Raw genomic sequence first — 22,170 nt, 5'->3', positions numbered from 1 at the left:
CATTTTTCCTTCCTTTTGACTGGGTTACCAATATATTTTTGACACTAAATGCATTACTGCTATAGGATACAAACATTACTCATTATATGAGGCACTGGAAGTCTTTACTTATAGGAAATAACTGGTTCAAGCAAGATACTTCAACGTTATGATTATGAATCTCGCCTCTCTATTTTATAGTATGTCTTTTTTAGAATTTAATTGAAATTTCAGCTCCTTTTTTCACCAATCTTTCTCCTAGTATTTGACTGACTTGTTAAACATACCCAATTTTGTGCTTCCTTCGCCCATTGAAATACCTGTTCTTGGTGTCTATTGCCATAACTGTTGTTTATCCATTTTTTGATTTACCTGTGTTATATCCATGGCTGATGCCTCAAATTTAACCATGTAATCCGACAATGATTCTCTTTATGCCTGTATGGGGAAAATTCTTGAACTAAGCAATATCCGCTCTTCCATTTCCTTACTTGACACCCGCTCTTTACTCCATACAAGATGAAATCAAAGGCTTTAAAAATGATATTAAAACCTTTTCTACTAGACTGGATGATAGAGTGGAGGGTATAGAGTCCTTGCAAGTGAAAATGCTGCAACTACAAGATGAAGTCACGGAACGAGAAGATAGGAGCAGAAGAGATAACCTATGTTTTTTACAGCATCCCGGAAAAGATTGAAAGAGATGACCCGATTAACTTTCTAACTAACTGGATACCTTTGGTACTAGGAATAACTTTTAATCCTCCTTTGGAATTATAACGTGCGCATAGAATTCGCCCACGCCTATTTAATAGGAATAACGCACCAAGACCATTCATTGCCTGCTTTCTCTGGCATCAACAGGCTCGCCAAATTCTAAACTCGACTAAGAAGAATTCTCCTTTACTCTACCAGAATAACAGAATCTTCATTTCACCAGATTTCTCCAAGGCAACTCGAGCAAAGAGGAGTAGATTCCTAGATATGCAACCCCTTTTAAAATCTCTTAATATTAGATATGGCCTATTAGATACGGCGAAGATGATTATTACCATACCTGATGGCCCCACCAAGGAATTTACAGACCCAAACGACCTTCAAAATTTACTCCATGAACTTCAATCTTCATCGATGGATTTATCTTCACCATGTGCTCCAGTCAACTCCTCCAAAGATGATCCCCCTCATCTTCTGCAATCCTACAAAACTCCCAAGAACCTGAACGTCAAATATACGCCCAAGCGAAATAGGTCAACTTCCTCCATTCCACTTGAAACTCTGTCCACGTCATCCCATCAAAGAGACAAATATAGATCTCCCATCAAAAGTATTGATCATACTTTATCTAACTCCCAAGCTTGACTAAAATATTGAATACTACTGATGCTTAATCCTCCGGATATATAAATTCCCATTTGCATTCTTATGTATCATTCCGTCCTCTTAATACGGTGAATGAATCTTCACTTAGTTCATATTACTTTAACTTTAATAAATACTTAATTTCTCTGTCTCTTGCTCTTCTCCGTCTGCGCCTCTATTCCTCCACACTTTAGTATCCCTCATGTTTTCTTGCTTGCTTGGTATCTTAATATTACCATTTGTACCTTTATATCACTATTCTATCTTGCTTACTTTCCTAAATCCAATATTTTATCTTTTCTTTATCATTATATATTTTGTTGTCTTCCCTCCGTAATGTTTTATCCCTTGTTTTCCCAAACCTTAGATATTTTTAAGATGATTGACTTAAACGATGTTTTAAAATTGTATTAAGTTTACTAGATGCAATGTATTTTTGTTTTCTTTAGCAATGCTTCATATTTGACATTTGGCAGTATCATTTCTCTTCCTTCAGGATGCTGATAAAAATTCTTACTTGGAATGTTAAAGGAGTGGGTCATCCTATTAAACGCGCCAAAATAATTACTCAACTAGCCAAACAAAAACCGGATATAATATGTCTTCAAGAAACTCATCTAAGTTCTGACATCGAAAAATGTAAAATTACAGCTCCTTGGATAAGCCACACTCTGTACTCCAATGCTCTGGACAAAAAGATGTTTCTATTCTAATTAATAAACAACTTAATTTCACTATACTTAATGAGGAAAAAGACCCTGAAGACCGTTGGATTATAGTTGAAGCAATTGTAAATAATCTGCCCGTGACTATTGCAAATGTGTATGGTCCAAATGCCCCGCTGCCTTTGTTTTTGGTCCAGTCTATGCAAGGGTGGTCTAGGGGTATGAGTCCACTGAACAACACCAGTAAATCCAGTTAGACATGGAAGTATAAAAATACAATTATTTATTATGCCTTTCGTTTACACACTAAGCAGATAACAATTCTTGGTAAATATGTTCACACAGAACTCTTATAACACAATTACATACATTCACCCATAGGAGAGGTAGAATAGCATTTGATTCAATGACCAGTGAAACATTGGTAAGTATTCAGATGCTTCAAAATAGACAGTACTCTTCAGAATATTCAAAGAACAGCTCCCCAACTCTTATACATTCAAGCACTAACATGGTTAGGGGCCTTGAGAAATAAAAGCCACCCGTTTCAAAGTATTCACTCTTCAGGTAGGTTTACATAGATATTTTTAGGGCCAATGGTTATGATTAATAGAGTCATAAAAAGTTAGATAAAGTTCAGATCAGGACTGCACTTAATCCCAACACACTACGATAGGCCTGGAGAGGGTCCTTCAACCCTTATTCCATCACCAAGGGTCAAGTCAGAGTGAGTTAGGGTTAAAACATTATGCTGTTGCGCCCCTGTTAAGCTATGAGAGATGGGGAAGTTCTCCGGATATCCCTTGTGGAGGTTCCATACATTGTTGCAGGCTTGTTCTTCTGTCTTGGTTCCTTTCATGAGCGTCATCTAGACGTCTAGACAGAACAGATACTTTGTTTCCTGGGATTTCGTTTCGTGGTACTTAGGAATTGGTTCCAGGCAGCTTCCAGTAGAAGACCCAAATGAAGACAGGTTAAGACTTCTGTGGGAAGTGACCCTTGGTCTCCCACAGACGTCTGTGGGACAGACGGTCACAGGATACAAAGACAACAAGTTTTGACGAAGGTCACCACAGTCAGGTGGCAACAAGTGATCGTTCAGCAACACACGCAGGAGCAGGCCCAGCACAGCTTCCCTTGGGTTAAGGCAGCTGAAAATGCAGGAGCAGGCAACTTGTGGCACAAGCTGAGGATCTGCAACATTCCAAGACACTGCTTGGAACGGCGACTACTGCAGCGAGGTCGCTCAGTAGAGAGTTGGTCAGTCCAGGGACACTTCTGAAGGCTCAACAGGCATGGATCTTTGAGCAGGGATGAGAATGGATGTTCCCACCCGTCCAGGGATCGAAGCACCAATGAAGGCCCTCTTGGGGTCAGGACAGAGGAGCAGGGTTTCACCAGACAATACTGGATTCCTGCTGGTACTCTTGCAGGGGTCGTCTTCAGGTCATCAGCTGACTCCTCTTCTTCGTAGATGTATGTTCTTGAAGGTACAGACCTCACAGACTGCGCTCAAACTGCTTTTATAAGATATTTGATTCACCTATGTTAGTTTAATTCAGTATTTGACAAACCAAAGAATAAGAGGGAGTCTTAGGGAAATATAAATGAGTAAATTCTTGGTTTGGTATTCAAACACATATGTATTTGGTTATACATTTGAAGGTTTAGGTACCACGTATTGGTCCAACATGCAACATAATAGTAGTTCTGATCACAACAGTATTGCAATCATACACATTGGGTGGTATTGGTACCCTGTATGGGTCAAGCATGAAACATAAGAGTAGTCAGATCGCAACTATATTAAATTCATACTTCTTTAAAATAATGAATAAACATCAACACGCCAACACGTGTTTCAACCTAACAAGGTCGTTATCAGGGCGTCAAAACAAGCTACATAACTTCAACAATTGCACTTGGAATTTGTATGTATGTGGCATTTTAACAGCTCCTGTAGCGGAAGGGGAAGGGGAGAAAAAGTGGCCAGAGAGGGGAGAAACAACAAAACAAAAAGACAACGTCAAATGGAAGTGGACGTAATAATCAGAGGGCTGCTTTTGTGTATACACATCATAAAATGGTGTGATGGTCTAGCTTGATGAAGCTGTGTCATGGCATGTATTGTAATTGCTTCTTCATCAAATTTTGTCGAATTTCTACTGATTTGAGAAAGTCTTGTAAACATAGACTCGGTCATATTAGGCATATACCCCTGCGATATGAACATGGGGCACTACAAGATTGGTAATGGCCACGAGTTAGATAAATAGTAAATACCTATAAATTCTGTTACTGCAAGGCTGTCGTGTTACCGATTTTTGAAGCGAAAAGTTGCAGTAAGGTGTATCTTCACCTACTTGATGTTTGGTGCCTTTTGGTCCTGGCTGAGAGTAGCTGTTGCTAGTTAGCTGTAGTGGGGTAAGCACATAAGAATATGATCGCTTGAAGAGGTACATATATCTTGCATACTATATACAAATGCTTGAAATGGTCTTAAATTACTTGGCAGGAATCATCTATTGGTTTTCCCTGTGTCACGTTGGCCGTTCCGTGGAATGGTTGACAGCCGCCATAAGAGTGTACGAGTTTGAGTGAGTTTCCTCTCCTAAGTATCGCCGTGATCTAAAATTAGTAAAAGTAGAAGAAATAAGGGGGATAGATACATCCCAGACCTGCTCATGTCTACGTGAAAGTTAACGTGCGCAATGTCTCGCGGGATCATTTAATTAAAACTCTGATCAGTAAGTGTTTGGTTTGCACTTACCGGCAAGAGTCTGAGTGTAGAGAACACAATGGCAGAACGCCGTCGGGCACCGCTAGCGCATCGGCAGGAAGGGTACGTTTTTCTGGCAACCAAATTGACTCGTGGTCATTTGACGCATCACGTGTCACCTGTTGCTAGGGAACAGATACATTTCTGGAAACAGTGTAAAAAAGAAATGTTAAAGACAAATTGGTGCCTCGTAATGGTAATACATGCAAGATGTGTTAAGAGATTAGCATGGTTGTGCCTAGTGGTGTGCTAATCTTTTGCTTTTCAATGTGATTGGAGAAATGCACCTTGTTTTCGGCACTCTGCTCTTGGGATCTAATAGCCAAGAGAAATCGTATACTTTTGCTGATGCTATACGTTGCAGGAAAGGTTTTAGCCACAAATATTATTTTAGTGTGTATATATTAATTCAATTGTGTTATAATATATTATAGAAGCCGCCTATTTTGTGGATGGCACGTAGAGTAGTAGTGGCTTGTTGCATAATATTTCGGCATACCCTTGTTCCAAATAAGTCAAAGGGCCTCATTCCGAGTAGGGCGGTAAGGGTTAACGGTCATCGGTAACGAGACCGGTGCCGTTAAACCCTTACCGCCCTACTACGAGTTCCCTTTGCGGGTCCTTCCTTAACGACTGCTTTTAGCAGGCGTGAAGGACTGGACCCGCAAAGGGACTCCAGGGTCAATAACGGTACTGTAAGTTACGGTACCGTTATTGCCGCCTTCCCCCGTCCCATTGAGCCCTATGGGGGCTCAAATGGGAATGGGGAATGGCCCTGCTGAATGGGGAATTACCGGTCCCTCCGACCTCGGAATCGACCAGTAATTACTCCATTCACCAGGCCGGAGATTGGACGAGTTCGGAGGCAGCCATGGCGCAAATAGCGGCGTGGTTACCTCCGAACTCGGATTGAGGCCCAAAGGGTTGTCTCTGAGTGAGGAGCACTAGCATCCAGAACATTGGGATAATATAATCGTGTTTACTTATGATGTTTCCTGGTCCGTAGAGCTTGTGCTGGGCCTACTATAAATTTTGGCATATATTTTAAGGTAAAGGCTATTATTATGCCTGTCGGCAGTAGTCATCCAAGAATAGTGTCTGGATGATATCAGCTGCTAGGTTTATAGAACTCTATGTCCACATAGAGTGCAGGGAACTGCCAATGTTTCCATGGGGTGGGGGGTCTCATCTAATAGCATCACGATTTTTATATTGATATCTGTCAGTTATACTCTGTGGGCATTTTACATATGACTCTGTGTGCTAGATAACTTGAGGTTACTAGAACGTGCAAGTTTGAAATGCATGCAATCTAATTATAAGAAAACATTGAGCTCATGTTCTTGATTTAAACCAAGTGAAAGACAGCGTAATTTGCATATCATTCTTGCTTCTTGTTGACGTAGCATCAGCTCCCTGTCGCCACCTCTCGGATGTGGTTTGATTTGCTGGAGTCCAATGTATCTGATGTCTTTGGGATTATCCATTTGGTGATGTTTCTGCCAATGGGAGGCTAGCGGTAGTCTGATGTCTTGACTGCTGAGATTATTGAAGTGTTCACAAATTCGAAAAGGTACTTCACGAATGGTGCTTCCAATATATATTTTCTTACAGACACACTGAATACCATATATAACAAATTTGATCTCATGAGCAGATGCAAGAGCCCACCTTTTATCCAAAATTCGGGCTGGGAGCAAGCGCACCAATGGTGAGGGTCTGCCTACTTGAAACAGCCAGGGGCTACCTATTCATGGTTGTCGCTGGTCCCTACATCTGCGCAGCAAAAGACTTTCGGGCACAAGAGATGTGGATTGAGCCCAGACAGGCCCAGCCCCCTCCTCTGGCACACAAACACACAACAGCCCTTAGCCCACGAAAGCCACAGCTTTTCCAAGAAAGGGGTTTCCATATAAGGCATTTCCTGACCTTAGAAGGCAGGAAGAAGGCCAAAGAACAGGCAAATAAACGTGTTGTATTGCCATCGTATGATGCCAGCCACCTTTAGTAGCCATTTGCGGTAAATGGAAAAGTGCACAAGTAAATTAACAGAAAAACTGTAAAAATCACACAGCTGTCACCAACTTGGCTTAGGCACATTATCAAAGTAACCAAAACGCCATCTTATTAAAAAGATATAAGGATACAAAGTATCCTAACAGCACTTTACTGTAAGGTGATGTGTGTAATTGTAACAATATAGGAATTCTCAAAGAGACACAAAGTCTCTCAGCACTGACAGTCTTGGGTCCGCATAAGAATTAGCCAAACAGGGCAGGGAAGTAACGCATAAGGCTTTATAGACCTTCAAAAGTCAGGACAGGGTTAAAAAAAAAGCTAAAGGAAAGGATGTCCCATAGAAACCTATGGGAAGAAAGCAGCAAAAAGAACATCTTTCCTAACAGGGTCTGTAACCCGGAGCATTTGGCACTGTGATTACCTTCCTGTTACAGGCTTGACAGGGTCTGTGCTGCAATGCTCAGTGACTGCTCTTCTTGATTTCTTGCTTGACAGGGGCTGTGCTGCAATGCTCAGTGACTGCTCTTCTTGATTTCTTGCTTGACAGGGTCTGTGCTGCAATGCTCAGTGAACTGCTTGTCTTGATTTCTTGCTTGACAGGGGCTGTGCTGCAATGCTCAGTGACTGCTCTTCTTGATTTCCTGCTTGACAGGGGCTGTGCTGCAATGCTCAGTGAACTGTTCTTCTTGATTTCTTGCTTGACGGGTGCTGCGTTGCAATGCTCAGTGACTGCTCTTCTTGATTTCCTGCTTGACAGGGGCTGTGCTGAAATGCTCAGTGACTGCTCTTCTTGATTTCCTGCTGGACAGGGGCTGTGCTGAAATGCTCAGTGAACTGCTCTTGATTTCTTGCTTGACAGGGTCTGTGCTGCAATGCTCAGTGAACTGCTTGTCTTGATTTCTTGCTTGACAGGGGCTGTGCTGCAATGCTCAGTGACTGCTCTTCTTGATTTCCTGCTTGACAGGGGCTGTGCTGCAATGCTCAGTGAACTGTTCTTCTTGATTTCTTGCTTGACGGGTGCTGCGTTGCAATGCTCAGTGACTGCTCTTCTTGATTTCCTGCTTGACAGGGGCTGTGCTGAAATGCTCAGTGACTGCTCTTCTTGATTTCCTGCTTGACAGGGGCTGTGCTGAAATGCTCAGTGAACTGCTCTTGATTTCCTGCTTGACAGGGGCTGTGCTGCAATGCTGAGTGACTGCTCTTCTTGATTTCTTGCTTGACAGGGGCTGTGCTGCAATGCTCAGTGACTGCTATTCTTGATTTCTTGTTTGACGGGGGCTGTGCTGCAGTGCCCAGTGAGTGCTCTTCTTGATTTCTTGCTTGACAGGGTCTGTGCTGCAATGCTCAGTGACTGCTCTTCATGACTTCTTGCTTGACAGGGTCTGTGCTGCAATGCTCGGTGACTGCTTTTCTTGATTTCTTGATTGACGGGGGCTGTGCTGCAATGCTCAGTGGCTGCTCTTCTTGATTTCTTGATTGACAGGGGCTGTGCTGCAATGCTCAGTGACTGTTCTTCTTGATTTCTTGCTTGACGGGCTGTGCTGCAATGCTCAATGACTGCTCTTCTTGATTTCCTGCTTGACAGAGGCTGTGCTGCAATTCCCAGTGAACTGCTCCTCTTGATTTCTTGCTTGATAGGGGCTGTGCTGCAATGCTCAATGAACTGCTCTTCTTGATTTCTTGCTTGACTGGGGCTGCAATGCTCAGTGACTGCTCTTCTTGATTTCTTGCTTGACTGGGGCTGCAATGCTCAGTGACTGCTCTTCTTGATTTCTTGCTTGCCAGGGGCTGTGCTGCAATGCCCAGTGACTGCTTTTCTTGATTTCTTGCGTGCCAGGGGCTGTGCGGCAATGCCCAGTGACTGCTCTTCTTGATTTCCTGCTTGACAGGGGCTGTGCTGCAATGCTCGGTGACTGCTCTTCTTGATTTCCTGCTTGACAGGGGCTGTGCTGAAATGCTCAGTGACTGCTCTTCTTGATTTCCTGCTTGACAGGGGCTGTGCTGCAATGCTCAGTGACTGCTCTTCTTGATTTCCTGCTTGACGGGGGCTGTGCTGCAATGCTCAGTGACTGCTCTTCTTGATTTCCTGCTTGACGGGGGGCTGTGCTGCAATGCTCAGTGACTGCTCTTCTTGATTTCTTGCTTGACAGGGGCTGTGCTGCAATGCTCAGTGACTGCTCTTCTTGATTTCTTGCTTGGTGGGGATCTGTGCTGCAATGCTCAGTGACTGCTCTTCTTGATTTCTTGTGCTGTGTCTGCACCTTCACGACCCGTCTGGATCTGTCTTTTTTTTTTTCTTCCAAACTTTATTTAACATTATTCAAAAGTGTCTTCACTGTTGCACAAAAAGAAATCCAGCCAAAACAAAATTTTAGGAACATAAAAACATCAGGAGAGAAATGATAAAGCACCAAACCGACTGGATCTCTGTCTCAACTCCCACCCTTTGTGCTTCCTTCTGACTTCGTTCACAGTATTTTACCAATTCTGACTGCCCCAATAATGCCTGGGATTGGTTGGGTCATTTCCTTATTAGTGCCGAGGTATAGAATGGTCCGGGATCCTTGGTTCCATGTCCCTGTCGCATGTTTTTCCTCTCCTGATCGCTATTGTCATGTGTTGTGCTTTTCCGTGATTGCTGTTTTCACCAATTGTGTGATTATCATGAGGAACGCAAGCCAAGAGCTTCATGATTCGTACCAGCATTTGAGGACATACCTTGATGGCAGCGTGGCTCTGCAATTCTGCTCCATGCTTCCCCAGTGACCACATCTCTGCACCTCTCCCGACACATGCCGGTCACAGGCTCCCTGGGCCCCCAATCCTCCAGGATCTGTGGTGAGCACTTGTGCTTTAGCGGGCTGTGTGCCTGCACCACTGTGTAAATGGAGCATCTTTGGGCTTGCAAGCTGCGTGCATACATAAAGTGTATAAGGGCAGTTCTAATGTGACGGTCCCCGAACTGCTTGCTTTTCTGTTAAGCATCCTCATTTTCCTCTGAATCGGATTCTGTCATCCTCCTCAGGGCTCCACTACACATAAGGTTAGGGAGGCAATAGTTACCCTGGGGGGATGCACCATGGATGACCTCAAGTAGCCTCGAAGGCCCCCTAGTAGTCCTCACCCTGCTTCTCCAAGGTGACTGTTCAGCCTAACAGGGTGATATCTGTATGAGACACAACTGTACACAAGCTGGAGATCTCCATCCATTCCTAGGCCTCGAATAAGCACAAGGTGACACTCAGGGCATAGAACTGCGTCATGTTATCTGTATCCGCCAAGTACATCTGGAATGGCATCTGGTTAAGATCAACCATGGAGGCCCAGAGGCATGTGATCATTAAAAAGCGATGGGAAGACAGCGTAGATGTTAAGAGCTCCACAGGTAAAAACAGGCTGGTGAAGAGCAGGAAGGGCCTCTCCTTAGAGCAGTATATCTATATCTCAAAACAAATAGCACAACAATATTCAGGTGTGTTTTCTCTGGTATTTAAAATTGCTTTGTGAAACCTAGGCTTTTTTTACCCACTATACAGGATTCTCAGACTTAGGTGTGATTTCTCCGGCATTTAAAATTTGCATTGTCAAAGTAGTGCCATCCTGTGGTTTTGCCCCTTAGGATAGCATTCATCTAGCAGACATTTTCTACGATTATCTAAGCCCCTGTCATCTTGTCCAATTGTCTCGTCTGCTTGCACCCCCTCCCACGCCTTTCCTTTTCTCTCCTCTCCCTACCTACTCTATGGTGCTCTCTGTTTCTCCTATCTTTTCTAACTGCTTTATCGACTATTCTGCTCTCCTCACTAAATCTGGTAGGTAGTTTAGAAAGGACATCCTGGTCTCCAACCCAGGCCTCCCTATCGCTGACACCTATACCTGTGCCTCCTCCAAACAGACCCTCACCGACATCCTCTTTGTCGTTCCCTTGCCTGACCTATGGACTCTACATATGGCCTATGTGCTCTCTCCTTTCTCTTCTTCTCTCAGTAAATGGTGGCACCCAGTGGGGGGCCCTCCTGGCCTCCTTCCACTCCTAAGGTCATCATTAATGTTTACCTGAATGGCACCGTCTTGGTCCAAGGCCCTCAGGCCACCCTTCACCTCTCCGATAGACGCTTGCTGCGCCTCATCATTTTCCTGTCTTCTCCTACTGTCCCTTCTCTCCCCTCCTTGGCTTCCTTGCCTCCCCCTGCTGTCTCCTCCTTGGCTAACTTGCCCTCTCCTGATTTGTGCCCCTAACCCGGAAGTCTTTCAAGGAAGGCAACCTTCTCCATAAGCCACTCTAAACTCTCGCTCAGCTGTCAAACACTCCTACAACATTTGCCACCCCCTGGAGGAACTTTACCTCGATGTCCTTGGTCTCACTGATTAAAGAGCAAGAATGAGCAAGGTCATGGGATACCTGGCTGATGAACGAAGGGTGAACACACACCTATGGGGGTTACACCTTGGTAAGTGTGTACACGTTACTGTAAATTAATTCTGACAAAAATGTATCTGGAGAATTCTGAATACTGCAGTCAGATTTGAAATAAAGCTGCAGTTTACGTGTTTGTAGTTACACTTAACTAGGAGTTACACAAGATACAACAGTATTTACTCATTTTTCAGGTATAGTAACCAGTTTGTAAATGACAAATTTCAAATATTTGTAGCATCTTTCATCCACTGAGGGGTCCTTGGGAAGGAGACCTGTGGATTTAGTGAGGTGATAGCATGTAATAATCAGCACATATATTGTCTGTGTTGTCCTTGTTCAACCCCACATTGTTTTGATGTATAACAGTCAACACAACAGTGTTTCGGCCAGAAGGTGAGCTAGGATGAGCTCTGATGGTGTGGCCTTCATCAGGACGAGATATTCCAAAGCGGGAAGTATCTTGTGAGGTCGGAACTTGGGAGCGCAGTGGCTCAGGGAGTAGCAGTGTCGGGAGTACACTGGAGGATTTTCGAGGTCCTAGAAGTGGCCGTTCCTTAAGGAGGCCTGTTACCGCACAAGTTATGGGTGGAACAGGCTGGCGTGATGAATACGCAAAGTCAACCACAAGCGTGAGGGGCTAGGGTTAAAGAAGAATGAGCACTGCAGAGCAAGCTGTCAGTGGTCGCGTTCCCTGGCTTGACTTTGCTCATTTTGGTGTCCAGTCAAAGGGTCGACAGTTAAAGGATCGACAGTTAAAGGGTCGACTCAATTTGGTCGAATTGTAATGGGGTCGAATGGTCAAAGGGTCGAAATTGGTCGAAATGCATTTAAAAATAAATAAACTTTACAATGGTTTTTATTTGATTTTTTTTTATTATTATCATTCAATAAATATTTCATATTTGTTGTAATATTTGTAATATTTTCAACATTGTAAGCAGGTAACATTAATAAATATATATGTGCTTTTATTTCTTAAATAATTAAATATATGAATTGTTTTGTAACATAGAAAAAAAATGTATTTTGTATGTATTACTTTTTGAACACTAGAAGGTGCTGTTGTATTACTTTTAGCATGCTTAGTAATTTATAATTGTTTTCTGTTTGTAACGTACGACGTATTACGTTTCGTGCGGGGACGTAGATGCCATTTTTGAAGTCTTTTGCTCGCGTTTCGGATGCCTGTTGCTCGCGCTCCCACTTTCAAAGGATTTTTGGGTGGATTTTTTCTCCTGCTTGGATGCTTTTTTTACTGGATCGTGTCTTGGATTTTTTGGCTTGGATAACCTGTTAATGGATTTTGGTTTTCGACTTCAACGGATAACGGATTCACTTGGCGAGGATTTTTGTTTTCCTGGTTTTTTTCGTGCATGGATGTATTTAACTTTTATGGATTTTTTGGCATGGAGTACGTGTTTTGTTGGATTTGTTTTTTTTTTTTTTTCAACGGATGGATTCAGCATGGAGTAGCTATTTGGATATGGTTTCCAGCATTTGGTGTGCGTTTTTGGTGTCTGGGGGAGCTGGCGTTTTTTCTGGTGAGTTTGCTTTTATTTATTATTAACATTTTAAATTGTATGCTACTGCTTCTGGGAATTGCATAGGTTCTGTACTTCCAAAATTCTTTACAATGCTTGTGATTCTTTCTTCATAGTCTCTATTTTTTTTTGGTGGTTGGTTGGTTTTCCAGCGATATTGTTTCTGATAGTTTTATTTCTTGTCTATTTTGTTCAGATTTTAGATTGTTGATGAAGTGCCATAAGTTCGGGTTGTTGGTGTTGAATTCCTTATTTATTTTGCTCTGCCACCCCTCTTGTACATTGTTTGTTCTAGGCCAGTTTTGTTTCACCGATGTATAGCAATTCCATATGTGTATTTCATATTTTCCCTTTCTTCTGGTACCATGTCTTCTTAGTTGTCCAATCCACGTGCACTCCATATAGTCCATTAAATTACTTAATTGTTCCTCATGATTTGTGTAGTATTCTGATGCAATCAAAGTGTCCTAATATTTCACAACCATGTCCTCCTTTACAAAAGCTAACGCATATAATTTCTTGATCTGATGCTGAAATTCTGTGTCCTCTAAGATATATTTTTGAAAATGCTTTTATTTGTCCTTGTTCAAAGTCCATGATTATTGTTTTTGGTTTTTTTTCCGGAAATGATTCTTTAATTAATTTATATATACAGCTGTACAGTTCTTCCGATTTTCCAGGCATTAAAATGAAAATTAAAGGTATCACTGTCCCATTTATTGTGCCATGAATGCTGTAAAACTGAAGAACTGGTGCTGGACATGTTTTAAAAGTAGCGTCCCCATGCCAAGTAGTTGAATCCCCCAAGTGTGTTATATTTTGAAAAGTAAAATTAACGATTTTTTCACTGTTTGTCTAACGATTTCCATAGAAATTGCTCTCCCTTTTCTGTTTTTTGTATAACGTCCGGTAAAATTATGTTTACATAACTTTGAGGTGCTATTGGTAAGTTTTCTTTGCGTTGTTTCTGCCTGTTTACATTCCGTTTCACTAACTTCGTATTTGGCATTTGGGCTGTTACATGCAGTGGTAACTTCTCATAAGCTTGGCTTACGAGTGAACTTGTTGCTTCATTTTTATTCATTTTCTACATTTTGTTTCAATTCATTTAGCGTTTTCTTTATTAAAACTGTGGTATTGTCCTGCATATGGTTATGCTCACCAGTTAAACGTATGTTTTCTCTTTCAGTTATACCTCTGCCGTTGCAGTTTAATTCTTTGTGTTCCTTACATTTCCAATAGCTTTTTTCATTTCGTGTGCATTCCTTGTTGTACACATATCCTTCATATGACAATTGTGATGCGCCCATTTGCGATTTTATGAATTCCATTTCTTTATCGAATTGTATCTGAAATATTAAATTGTATAAATTAATTCATCCACTCTGCTATAATCTTTGGGAAACGAGTGTGCAGTCAAAATATCTTTTGCTTAATGTGGAAAGTTATCATATGGAATAGTTTAATGTCGAAAAAATAATCGAATTTCTTATTTTTTGATTTATATATTTTTTGTGAGGGGTTTCGCATTTTTAAAAAGTATTTTTTTTTTAAAAGTGGGGGGGTGGTGGGGGGGAACCCCCATTTTAAATACAAAACTGTGTGAACGACTTTATAATTCGCTTATTTAGTGTGTGTAACTTACCGTTTTTCCAGTCACGCATATGCTATTCACTCGGTTGTTTTGGTCAGCTGCTCTCTCTGTCACTTTCCTGATGCACTGACAGTTTGTTTTCAACCGTCAGCTAAGCTTATTGTTCTAATACAAGGTGCTTTACTCTTCATTCACTTTCATGTCCTTTAACCCTTTTTATGTTCATTGCTATTTTAATGGGCTAGCCCTTTGTTTCGATCAAATGACCCTTGTATATTATGTGTGTGTTTTGTCAACCCTTTGACTTTCGATCCTTTTGTTTCGATTGAATGACCCGTTTACATTATATGTATGGGTTTTCGATCCTTTGACTTTCGATCTTTTGGTTTTGACCATTTTGTGTTGCGATCCTTTGACCTATAACTGCTCATTTTTGCTCTTTAATACGTGTCTACCCACCTGGGTAGAGCAAGGCATCAACCAGGTGCCCTTTTTGATAAACTTGGTCTCACTGAGACATGGTTCATGGCCAGCTCTGTCACAAGCTTTGAAACCCTCCTCCCTGATGGCTACAAGATCCTCTCTGCGCCCAGATTTAACCTATCCGGAGGGGGTGTAGCCCTGATCTTCCCTGAAAGGATTCCTGCCTCTGCCATTCCTACGTAGGCCTACTCCTCTTTCGTATGCCTCGTCTGCAGACTCTCTCTCCTGGCCATTCCCTTACTAGGCCTACCATTTATCGGCCGCCTGGTCAGATCTCCCCCTTCCTCTCTGAGTGGGCAGACCTCTCCTCTTCCCTCCTAGCCTCAACCACTCAAATCCTCCTTCTTGGAGACTTTAACATCCACCTGGATGCTTCCTGTCCTTCCTCTGGACTCTTTCGCGACCTCTGCGATTCTCTCACACTCTCTATTCCCCCCTCTGGCCCGACTCCCTCTGCAGGGCACACCCTGGATGTTCTGATCTCTTCAGACCTACCCCTTTCGATCCCTCTCACCACTCCTCTCTCCTGGAGGGACCACTTTCTCCTTTCTCCCCAGCTCACCCTCTCTACCCCTCAGGCCAAGCCAACTTCAGCACTGCCACCTACCTTCTGGGTCATCCGACCCATTAAGCGTGTGTCAGTTGAGGCTTTCCTTCTCACCCCCTCCTCCTCCGGCTGACTCATATCCTGACACAGCCCTTTCCACGATCCACTCTGCTATATCTGATACTCTCGATGTTCTTGCCCCTGTCATGAGGATCTGCTTGAAGCCTAAAGCCAAGTGCAACTCTTGGTATGACTCTGACCTCGTCACCCTTAAACGCTAGTGCAGGGTGGCCGAGAGGAAATGGCAGACTTTCGTTACATCCTCTGACAAACTGGACTGCCGCCTGCTCCAAAGGCAATACCAGCTCTCTGTCCGCACCAAGAAGAGAGCCCACATCCAAGCCTGCGTCTCTGCGGTATCTAACAACTCGGCCAAACTCTTTAAAATCTGCAAGGAGCTGGGCAATCCTGCTGCAGTCTCTACCTCTCCTGTCCCCTCCCAGGACCTCTGCACGGCCCTGGCTTCTCATTTCATCTCTAAAACTCAGCACATCCTGTCCTCTCTCTCTTCCTTTCCCCCTCCTCCCTCTACTCCCTCTACCTCTGACCCTTCTTTGGCCACCTCTCCTCCCTCTTTCTCTGCCTTTCCCCTGTTCTCCCCAGACAAGGTTTCCAGACAAGTCTGATATATGAAAGTCTCGTCAAAACAGATTCACCCCTGTTCCTCAAAAAACATCCATCAAGGAACACACTGACACCCTGGCTCCTGCCCTGGCTGACTTCTGCAACCACTTATTTGCCACTGGAGTCTTCCCTTCTCCCGAAGCACTCCCTTGAGCACCCTCTTCTCAAGAAACCCTCTGCAACCCTTCCTGCCCGGCTAACTATCGCCCTATCTCCATCACTCCTTTCCTGGGCAAACTCCTGGAAAAGCTGGCCATCTCCCTGCTTAATCTTCACACTGAATCTGTTGGTTGTCTCCATGACCATCAGTCTGGCTTCAGGGCTGCCAGAAGCACAGAAACTAATATCCTGAACAGACATGAAGACCTGCTCTCCAACCTTGATTCCAACACCCCCTGTGTCCTCATCTTACTTGATCTCTCTTCTGCTTCTAACACAGCCATGCCATCCTGCTCAACGGTCTCTGTGATAACCTGGCTATCACTGATCAGGCCCTTGCTTGGCTGACTTCTTTCCTCTCTGATCGACCCTCCCGGTCCAACTTGGGTCCTTCCTCTCCTCTCTCTCTATCTCTACCTGTGGTGTTCCCCAGGGGTCTAACCTCTCTCCCTGTCTGTTCAACCAATACCTGGCACTTCTTGCCCACCGCATTGATGCTGTCTGCCCCAACTTTCAGTGCAATGCGGATGATACTCAACTCATTTTCCAGCTCCCTTCCGCCACCTCTTCCCCCTCTCTCATCTCTGACTGTCTCATTTCTGACGGTCTGTCTGCTATCCAGGAGTGGTTTGCCACCAATGACTTAATGGCAGTAAGACCGAGATTCTCCTCGTCGGCACACTTGCTCCCTCCTTTCCTGTTACTCTGGCCGGCCTCTCTTGGCCCTTTTCCTGCTCCCACCTTTGAGGCTAAAAACCTCGGGTCATCTTCGACTCCACACTCTCCTTCTCTCCTCACATCTTTGACGCCTCGAGAAGTCACACTACCAGCTGCACCTCCTCAGAGGTATTCTTCCTTTCCTCTCCTTCCCCCAGAAGCTCACAATCTCCAGGGCTCTGGTTCTCTCTAGGCTGGACTACTACAACAGCATCTTTCTAAATCTGTCTACCTGTACTCACCGCCCTCTGCAACTCATCCAGAACAGGACTGCAAGACTTGTCCTTGGCCTCAAGAGCAGGGATCGTATCCCTCCAGGACTGAAATCACTGCACTGGATCCCTATGGCGTTGAGGATTAAGTTCAAAGCCCTCTGCATTGTCGACAAGGCTTTCTGGGGCTTGAGGCCTCAATACCTTCAACTCTCTCTCCCTAAATATCTTCCTTCTCGAGCTCTTCGCTCATCCGTCTCCAACACGCTCAGGGTCAGTCGCTTCTCCAAGCAACGAGTTGTTGGTAGATCTTTCGTCTGCTTGGGCCTCCCTCTGGAACAGCCTCCCTGCCTCTCTGAAACTTGAGCAGAACCATCTCCCATTCCGGAAGCACCTCAAGACCTTCCTTTTTGCTTCTGCTTTCTCTCCTCTGCTCCCTTGCTGATCTCCTGGTTGAAACTGAAACTGCTCTGGTTTACCTGGCTACCCTCTGATCTCGGGCCCAGGTCCCCACCCCGCCAGTTGCACACTTGCACTGCCCCCCCAGCAACCCTTGCACTCGAGGACTGTTTCTGTATCCCTACAGCCCCTACTAGCACTTGACACCTGATGTCTGCCCTTATCCTTGCACTTGCCACCAGCTGGCCACACTTTTTATTTATGGTCTTTGTGTTTATTTATTTTTTACAGTTATCTTATGTACTGAACTGTCCCCTCCCCTTCCTCCAGCACTTCTCCCCTTCCCCCCCCCTCCCCTGCACTTGCGCGATCTGCGTGACACCTGGCCTAGTAGGATCGTTGTCTGTCTTCCCTCTGTTCCCTTCTCTCGCCTCGTTGCGCCTTGAAACACTTGTGTATAGGCGCGTTATAAATGCCATACCATATCCAGTTGATGAAAAATGTTACTTGACATCTGCATATTAATTTCAAATATACACAGATGCACTTGTTTGGTTATTGTACTATGATACAAAAATGAGTAAATATGTGGGTGAAGGGATACCGAGCTTAAGAGACAAAAAGGGTTGGTTACCATATTTCCAGACAGACAGGGCCTCATTACGACCCAGGCGGTAAGGGGTTTACGGCAGCGTTAACAGCGCCGACCCTTACCGCCTGAGTACGAGGTCCCTTAGCGCCATGGCGCTTTTAACACCTGCTTTTAGCAGGTGTTAAAATCCATGGCGCTAAGGGACCATGGAGTTAATTACGCCACCGTAATTTACGGTGGCGTAATTAACGCCTTCCCCACTCCCATTATGCCCTATGGGGCAAAAATGGGAATGGGGAAGGGTAAATGGGGATTGGGGACTTACCGCCCCGCCAAGGTCGGAATGGGGCGGTAAGTCCGCCAACCACCATGGCGTAAACGTAGTTTACGCCATGGTGGTAAAGTCACGGCCCAGGCGGTAACTTACCGCCTGGGTCGTAATGAGGCCCACAGAATTTAGCCTGGTACATTGAGCGACACATGCATCCGGAAGCTCCTCCCAGATTCTGTGAAACATTTCGGTGCATTGTGCAGCCTTAATGTCACACTTTCGAAGTTCATCAAGTCGGATCAGTCGCCAAACCATCTATCAATAGCTCGTCTTCGATGAGAACCCAATCCCTAAGAATCGCAAGGTTTCTGTGCAGCTGTTCCCGACCGCCAAAGGTTCTCATGTACATGTAATGCGGGTGAGAGAGCACCAGCCAGGGCTGCTAGCGAGATGGTCACTTTCTACTCCTCCACACACAGTACATGGTTTTAGAATGTCAGTAGCATGCAGCATTCCTTGTATGACAGGAGGAAAGCTCTGTGGGGTTCTAAAACTGCCTGTCGTTTTCTAATGAGGGCCAAAAAAGATAACCCATAATCCCCAGAAATACGCTGATGGCTTGATCTGAAGCCAAATTGTACACATGAAACATCTCTGCGGAACTGCTAAAAATGTGCATTTGTTCCGGCAGGGTTTTTACTTCCCAATGCTGACATGTGTTGGAGCACGGAGGCAGACTCGAGGGCTTGTACAGCGGATCACCGAGGGGGCAGTGCCTGTCCCAGCTCAGGTAACATGCAAGGCACCATGAAAGCCTCCACGCATTAGTTTAGATAGTTTGGGGACACTTTCTTTTTCCAATTGCCGATAATACAATCTCTCTACTCTTTTCCTAAGTGCTTAAACCTGCAAAACCTCTGATCAATTATATTTATTTAATGAGGAGAACTGTTATAGTTCCTGTGCTATTTCTGAGAGATGGGATGAGGTGAGGGAGTGGAAGGGAAGCGGTGGCGGGAATGTTGAGAAATTCAGCTGCCTGGGATCCATAAGCGAGAAGGCACATCATTCAATCAGGTTTGGCACGAAAGAGAGGCATGAAAGAGTCTTAGAGTTGGTAGGGAACTCCCAGTAAAAAGTTTAGGCTTCTGTTTTCTATCGGCCAACAGCTTCTGAGAGGCTGCCCTCAAATGTCTGCTGAGCCCGAAGTGCAGTATCGCCCCACTGAGGCAGCCTGGCATGAGGCCATTCTAGGTGTCCTGAGTCCGGCAGAGTATTTACAGCTCTATCTATATCTTAGTTCAAAGCAGAGTCTTCATGCCCAGTGAGCGGTGGTTAGATCTATTTAGGCCAAAGGTGAGGCGGGCACACCATGGATTTGCATGTCTTCTAGTTTGTGCAGTGATTTGGCTTGGAGGCCAGTGCAGATACTGTTGAAGTATGTAACCAAGGCATGGCATGACTACTGCTATCATCAGCACAGTCGAGATTACTGCCAACGTCAGCACAATCATGATTATTGCCAACGTCAGCACAGTCATGATTACTGTCCATGTCAGCACCGTCATGACTACTTCTAACATCAGCACAGTCATGATTACTGTCCATGTCAGCACCGTCATGACTACTTCTAACATCAGCACAGGTATGATTACTGTCCATGTCAGCACCGTCATGACTACTTCTAACATCAGCACAGTCATGATTACTGTCCATGTCAGCACCGTCATGACTACTTCTAACATCAGCACAGGTATGATTACTGCCAACGTCAGCAACGTCATGACTAATTCTAACATCAGCACAGTCATGATTACTGCCAACGTCAGCAACGTCATGACTAATTCTAACATCAGCACAGTCATGATTACTGCCAACGTCAGCACCGTCATGACTACTTCTAACATCAGCACAGTCATGATTACTGCCAAAGTCAGCACCGTCATGACTACTTCTAACTTCAGCACAGTCATGATTACTATCCATGTCAGCACCGTCATGACTACTTCTAACATCAGCATAGTCATGACTACTTCTAACATCAGCACCGTCATGACTACTTCTAACATCAGCACAGTCATGATTACTATCCATGTCAGCACAGTCATGATTACTATCCATGTCAGCACCATCATGACTACTTCTAACATCAGCACAGTCATGATTACTATCCATGTCAGCACCGTCATGACTACTTCTAACATCAGCACAGTCACGATTACTGCCAACATCAGCACCGTCATGACTACTTCTAACATCAGCACAGTCATGATTACTATCCATGTCAGCACCGTCATGACTACTTCTAACATCAGCACAGTCATGATTACTATCCATGTCAGCACCGTCATGACTACTTCTAACATCAGCACAGTCATGATTACTGCCAACATCAGCACCGTCATGACTACTTCTAACATCAGCACAGTCATGATTACTGCCAACATCAGCACCGTCATGACTACTTCTAACATCAGCACAGTCATGATTACTGCCAACATCAGCACCGTCATGACTACTTCTAACATCAGCACAGTCATGATTACTATCCATGTCAGCACAGTCATGATTACTATCCATGTCAGCACCATTATGACTACTTTTAACATCAGCACAGTCATGATTACTATCCATGTCAGCACCGTCATGACTACTTCTAACATCAGCACAGTCATGATTACTGCCAACATCAGCACCGTCATGACTACTTCTAACATCAGCACAGTCATGATTACTATCCATGTCAGCACCGTCATGACTACTTCTAACATCAGCACAGTCATGATTACTATCCATGTCAGCACCGTCATGACTACTTCTAACATCAGCACAGTCATGATTACTGCCAACATCAGCACCGTCATGACTACTTCTAACATCAGCACAGTCATGATTACTGCCAACATCAGCACCGTCATGACTACTTCTAACATCAGCACAGTCATGATTACTGCCAACATCAGCACCGTCATGACTACTTCTAACATCAGCACAGTCATGATTACTGCCAACATCAGCACCGTCATGACTACTTCTAACATCAGCACAGTCATGATTACTATCCATGTCAGCACCGTCATGACTACTTCTAACATCAGCACAGTCATGATTACTGCCAACAGCACCGTCATGACTACTTCTAACATCAGCACAGGTATGATTACTGCCAACGTCAGCAACGTCATGACTACTTCTAACATCAGCACAGTCATGATTACTGCCAAAGTCAGCACCGTCATGACTACTTCTAACATCAGCACAGTCATGATTACTATCCATGTCAGCACCGTCATGACTACTTCTAACATCAGCACAGTCATGATTACTGTCCATGTCAGCACCGTCATGACTACTTCTAACATCAGCAATTACTGTCAATGTCGGCACCGTCATGACTACTTCTAACATCAGCACAGTCATGATTACTATCCATGTCAGCACCGTCATGACTACTTCTAACATCAGCACAGTCATGATTACTGCCAACATCAGCACCGTCATGATTACTGCCAACATCAGCACCGTCATGACTACTTCTAACATCAGCACCGTCATGACTACTTCTAACATCAGCACAGTCATGATTACTGCCAACATCAGCACCGTCATGACTACTTCTAACATCAGCACAGTCATGATTACTGCCAACATCAGCACCGTCATGACTACTTCTAACATCAGCACAGTCATGATTACTATCCATGTCAGCACTATCATGACTACTTCTAACATCAGCACAGGTATGAT

The 22,170-nt window shown here is 44.2% G+C and overlaps 1 protein-coding gene across 6 annotated transcripts in view; it reads left to right on the top strand.

Annotated features, from left to right (window-relative positions):
• Nucleotides 1-22,170, top strand: part of LOC138580076 (zinc finger protein 211-like) — a 219,404-nt gene that overhangs the window by 119,378 nt on the left and 77,856 nt on the right. For all 6 annotated transcript variants that reach the window (XM_069650334.1, XM_069650336.1, XM_069650333.1 and 3 more), the window contains exon 7: nt 19,115-19,213. In XM_069650334.1, coding sequence (XP_069506435.1) covers nt 19,115-19,213 — 99 coding nt within the window. The remainder of the gene's footprint in view (nt 1-19,114; nt 19,214-22,170) is intronic.

Source organism: Ambystoma mexicanum, chromosome 3p (genome assembly GCF_040938575.1).
Source record: "Ambystoma mexicanum isolate Mex_15411 chromosome 3p, UKY_AmexF1_1, whole genome shotgun sequence".
Lineage (NCBI taxonomy): Eukaryota > Metazoa > Chordata > Amphibia > Caudata > Ambystomatidae > Ambystoma > Ambystoma mexicanum.
This window is presented reverse-complemented; position numbering and strand designations above follow the sequence as displayed.